Source organism: Acyrthosiphon pisum, chromosome A1 (assembly GCF_005508785.2).
Source record: "Acyrthosiphon pisum isolate AL4f chromosome A1, pea_aphid_22Mar2018_4r6ur, whole genome shotgun sequence".
Lineage (NCBI taxonomy): Eukaryota > Metazoa > Arthropoda > Insecta > Hemiptera > Aphididae > Acyrthosiphon > Acyrthosiphon pisum.
This window is the reverse complement of record NC_042494.1, coordinates 67,277,452-67,282,388: the sequence shown is the minus strand read 5'-3', so window position 1 is coordinate 67,282,388 and position 4,937 is coordinate 67,277,452. Positions and strand designations below refer to the sequence as shown.

The following is a 4,937-nucleotide window of genomic DNA, read 5'->3' as shown; positions in this document are numbered from 1 at the left end:
CTAAATTCGATTTTTATGTATCAAAATACTTAGAAAAATATTCTGCTTTGAAATATGAAATTAAAACTATATGTTACCATTCGGAGAAGAAGAAAAACTTAAAAAAATATAAGAATAAATAATAAAACGTTGTTTTTTTTAACAATTTGAAACTATGTAAAAAAATATTTTCAAAAACAATAAATACTTTTTGAAATAATGAGTGTTTCATGATAAAAGAATCACCTTGTATAATGTATAAACGAGGTATGTGATATAATTATATAAATAAGTTATTTTAATGAGATATTATTTATTATAAAAATATTATATTATTATATATTATTATAATATTTTTTATTACAAAAAATAAAGGAATAGAAGTCTTATACAAATAGTAAACTGATATAGTGATATAGCGAATTATTAATCATTAAAAAAAAAATGTAAGATAATAAATTATATATTAATAATAATATTGTACAATTACAATAGTTAGACAATAAAAAATATACATTATAGTTTATAATATTAGCTACTACTAAACAATATAAAAAGGATTATTATAATATTAATGAAATAATGTAATCTATTAAAAAAAAATCCATGGATCACAATAATATACTTGATAGTCGAGTTTATATGTTTCTCACAATTTCGTTTATATTGGAATACTGTAAAAAAATATATTATATATATTAGCTTAGGTATGTGTATTGACAAAAATATTTAATAAATATTCAATACCAAATTCATATTTTTAGGTCTTAGGCATACTTTGGGCCGGATGGGACGTAATGCTAACGCAGTCCTCCCTCCGGTTCTCGATACCATGGAAAAAAAAAGTCTTAGGAATACGTGCGATTCTGCAATTATTACTTCCCAGGGAGTTCTAGGGACCATGCGTGTTATAACAAACTCGGCTCTAATTCAGACCCCCCCCCCCTCACCAGTAGTAGACATATTAACGAATTCAAATGAGTTTTCAGAAGTTTTATCACGTAATCAGGTTCATTGGTATGATTGACAAAATATTGGTACATTTTAGTTGAAATAATTGCCTATTGCAATCTGCTTAATGTTTGATAACGTAAATATAATTTGTAGGTTTAGATAATTTTTTTATGTGCCTTAAATTGAATTCTGATAAATATAAATTCAAGTGTAACTCATACATGGAACAGCTTGAATATATTATAAATATTTCAATTGCCGAAGTACTGTTCATAGGCTTGCGCGCGGTGGGCCGGGTAGGCCGTTACCCCCCTGCAGCGGCCCCTGGCTTTTTTTTTAATAAATACATAGATATACATATTTATATTTGTTGTTGTGCTACAGTAGTCAACGTAGTTCTGTAATTTAAAAATACAAAAATATAATATTTTGTATTTACCTCCATAACATGTACTATAACACAATTATGTCATCAATAAATATTATTTTCTCTGGAGGTTATAATAGATATTAACGTGGAGTATCAGTTTTCAACTTTTATTAAACGTGTATTCTAAAATTATAAGATGACTAAAAAAACATGGTGTTGTCCGAATTCACCTCTTTTTACTCTTTTTATTAGTATACAAGAATCTTTGGTTCAGACATTTTTAAGGAGCCCCCAGCGGACAAAGTCTGCGCACGCCTATGTAGTAATTATCAAATAAAATTGTGTATCATAAAAAAAAACTGTTTATATTATAACATAGATACAATATTACCTAAATATATTTGCTACTGTTTTATAGTACCTACTACAAGATATCGGTGTGTGTTTTTACTTTGATGCATTTAACAATAATGGATATAGGTAGTAGTTCTCAAATTTAATGGTGAAATCTGGGGACGTGTCTGAGAGCATTAAATAACTTTAGCACCCTAAACTTATGATCTCATATAGGCTGATTAGTGATTACTGTAAAAATGTCAGTTTGACATCAAACATATACACATTACATACATAGGTACATTTTGAAAACACTTACTAATTTACAGGAATCACTTGCAACTTGTAAGTTATTCTTACATTTCATCATCTTCATCATCTTCAGGGCTTCTCTTCTTTTTTGCTCCCGTCTTTATTATTTTAACCCCAATGACTGTTTTGTATTTATCAATAATTTTTGTTGCGATTCCAAGTCGTCCACATGTAATATGTGGACGAACAGTATTTTACATTTATCACGATCGTGACAGTGAATTCGTGGCGCATAAGATCGACAGCAATCGTGCTCACACATATCGTCTTCGCGAATCTATGTTATAAAATAAATACGAATCACGAATGGTACATTGAAAGTTGACCTTGCGTGTGGGTATTCGGGAACAAATAAAACAAAACTCTTACCTCCATTATGTACCGCGCACACATGAGGCATTCATAACAAAATAAGTACAATTTAGTTCCAGGATCTAATTTGTTTTGAATTAATAATTTATGAAGAACTATCTCCTTCTGACTAAGAAACGTTGATTTTGATGTCTCTATAATGAATACACAATAAAACATGGTTAGTCAAAAAAAATAAATAAATCAACAAAAATAATGTGGACTCGTCGCAACACGTACCTTGCAAACTTTTAAGGTACTTGTAACAAGAGTTGTTGGCGTTTTCTTGACTCATGATTATTTGATCGTTGATACGTCTAATAGTAACCAAAAAAATAAATTATGGTTATTACTTATCTTACACGCTATATCAAAATTGTATAATAATTATAATAATTATTATATTAGGTATGTGATTCCAACACATCTAATATTAATTTATAGATTGGTCAGTTTCTCTCATACATAGTTTCGCAATGTATTATTATGATGTATAATACAGTGTGGATATACATTGTGTTTACGATTATTTTTTGAATGCATGGGGCAGATCGAACATATTTTCGATTTCTATGTTCTCATAATTATATAATATTTAATATCACAAATAATGAACACTTTTATTTATCTTAAAAATTAACTCCACAGCAGATTATGCTCGCCCAACAAAATACTGCCAGACGTCTACAAAACCCCAAATACTTTGGAAAATAGATATATTATGTCAAAATCAATTTATTACAATTTACAAGTCACAGGAACGGAGTGTATACCTAATCCGCGTATACTCTGATAGCATTTCGTCATTTCGATGAGGCGTAAACATTTTTGAATTTTTTTAAAAACCGTGAATGTCGTAAGCAATATATTAGTGGTCAGTAACCCCCTAAATTATATAACTAAACTAAATGCTGTTATTACTTAAGCTAATTGTACAAAAATTGTAGATATTGTTTTTGTTTAATTCGAAAAGTAAATAAATATTATTTTTTAAAAAAGGTTTGTATGGTCATTGGTCTTATTATAATGGGTAAACCACCCTTTTTATTCGTAAATTATGATAAAATCATTAAATAATATGTATAACAAAACTGATAAATATATCTGCCTTGTACATACATGTATTATATGCATGTATTATAATATTATATAATCAATGGTACAAGTTACCGGTATATTATCGATCTGCGGTGGATTCAAATGGCGCGCGAAACAAAATCCGACCGTGCAAAAACCAAAGACGTCCTTTTCTCCAAATAACGAACACCGATACAACAACAGCCAATAGACGACAAGAGCAGGCGGCTATATGAAAACTGACTGTGTTTGTGCACACATTTTGAAAGTGTATGGCCTGATTTGAGGTTTGCGCAACGGTTTGATCGGTATTTCGGTCGGGATCGAAATTTTTTGCGCAAACATAATTTTTGCACAAATTGTTTGAAGTGTATGGGGAGCTTAATGCAAACAGTGCTGGCAACGTGAGACGCGCGTCCCCCAGCAGCTCGTCATATTTGTTCGTTTTCGTCACAGCTATAGATAGTATGGTTGCCCATCGACGCATAATTCCCATACTTGAAATGTGTCTACCGAAATCACGGACTAAGATATAGTATATCTTAGTCCGTGACCGAAATGAATCTCTATAATCAGTATTGAAATTAAATTAAACAGCTGGGAACTAACGTTTATATGTCATAGTGGCAACTACAATTTACATTTGAAAGATAATTACATTTAGAGTCACTACAACAAATAAACGCTAGAGCGTAAGTATCCCGCTATTTAATACTGATAATGGAGATTCATTTCGGTAGACACTTTTCTAGATTCGTTGGGCAACCATACTATCTTTAATCGTGGTTTTCGTTAACGAAACAGACTGATAGCAGTTGGAGAGAGTACGACCCGGGTGTGATCAGAAAAAGACGACATGTACTAGGTCCACCAATATTATAATACCTATTATAGGTACCCCTTAATACCATAGAACAATAATACTGCGGTATAGTGAGTGGGTAAGGTTGACCATAGACGTCTTTTAGAATCCTATCATAATAATAATACTGTATTTACCAGCCATATTTTTCTCACAATGTTGGTTTAATTGTAACCGCGGTTGTCAGCTGGCACGCAGACGCGGCTCTTTTCCCCTTATTTAAATGCTGTCAGATTTTTTTTCCCTTTGGGCTGTACTGCCTGTATTCATAATGCAATAAACGTACCAAGAAGCGCACGTACCATCGCTGGCTGTCACAGATTTTTGATTCCCAATCAAACAAACAACTTGACCGATTTTCGATCGCTGACATTATTATATGTGAGTATTACTCTATATTTATTTTGGTAACTCATAACTAGGTATTTAATATATGAGTGGGCAATTTCATTGAGTTTAAATTTGGGGATGGGGGCTGTAAATTCGTTTAAATAACTATGCCCGGGCACATACCCTTTGGTGAAAACCAAAATGAAAACCAAACACCAAAAATATATTAATATAATATTATTATTTCATTAACAAATTAAACACGGCATATGAACATTCATGTACAGTTATTTTAAATTTTACTACCGCCCATTTTAGAGTAAGCCCTCCCCCACCCAATTTGCGTGTAGGTAAATAATAATATTG

At 31.1% G+C, this 4,937-nt stretch overlaps 2 protein-coding genes across 2 annotated transcripts in view; one reads left to right on the top strand and one right to left on the bottom strand.

Annotated features, from left to right (window-relative positions):
- Positions 1-275: 275 nt before the first annotated feature.
- On the bottom strand, positions 276-3,620 carry ACYPI47807 (uncharacterized LOC100572131). Its single transcript, NM_001246165.2, is given in 5 exon segments — positions 276-653; positions 1,959-2,228; positions 2,321-2,457; positions 2,543-2,619; positions 3,473-3,620. Coding segments are annotated over 3 exon segments (366 nt in total). The 5' UTR covers positions 2,598-2,619; positions 3,473-3,620; the 3' UTR covers positions 276-653; positions 1,959-2,054.
- Positions 3,621-4,500: 880 nt separating this feature from the next.
- Positions 4,501-4,937, top strand: part of LOC100163438 (E3 ubiquitin-protein ligase RNF8) — a 19,880-nt gene continuing 19,443 nt past the window's right edge. The window contains exon 1 of the mRNA XM_003247520.4: positions 4,501-4,622. The gene's annotated coding sequence lies outside the window, so the exon portion shown is untranslated. The remainder of the gene's footprint in view (positions 4,623-4,937) is intronic.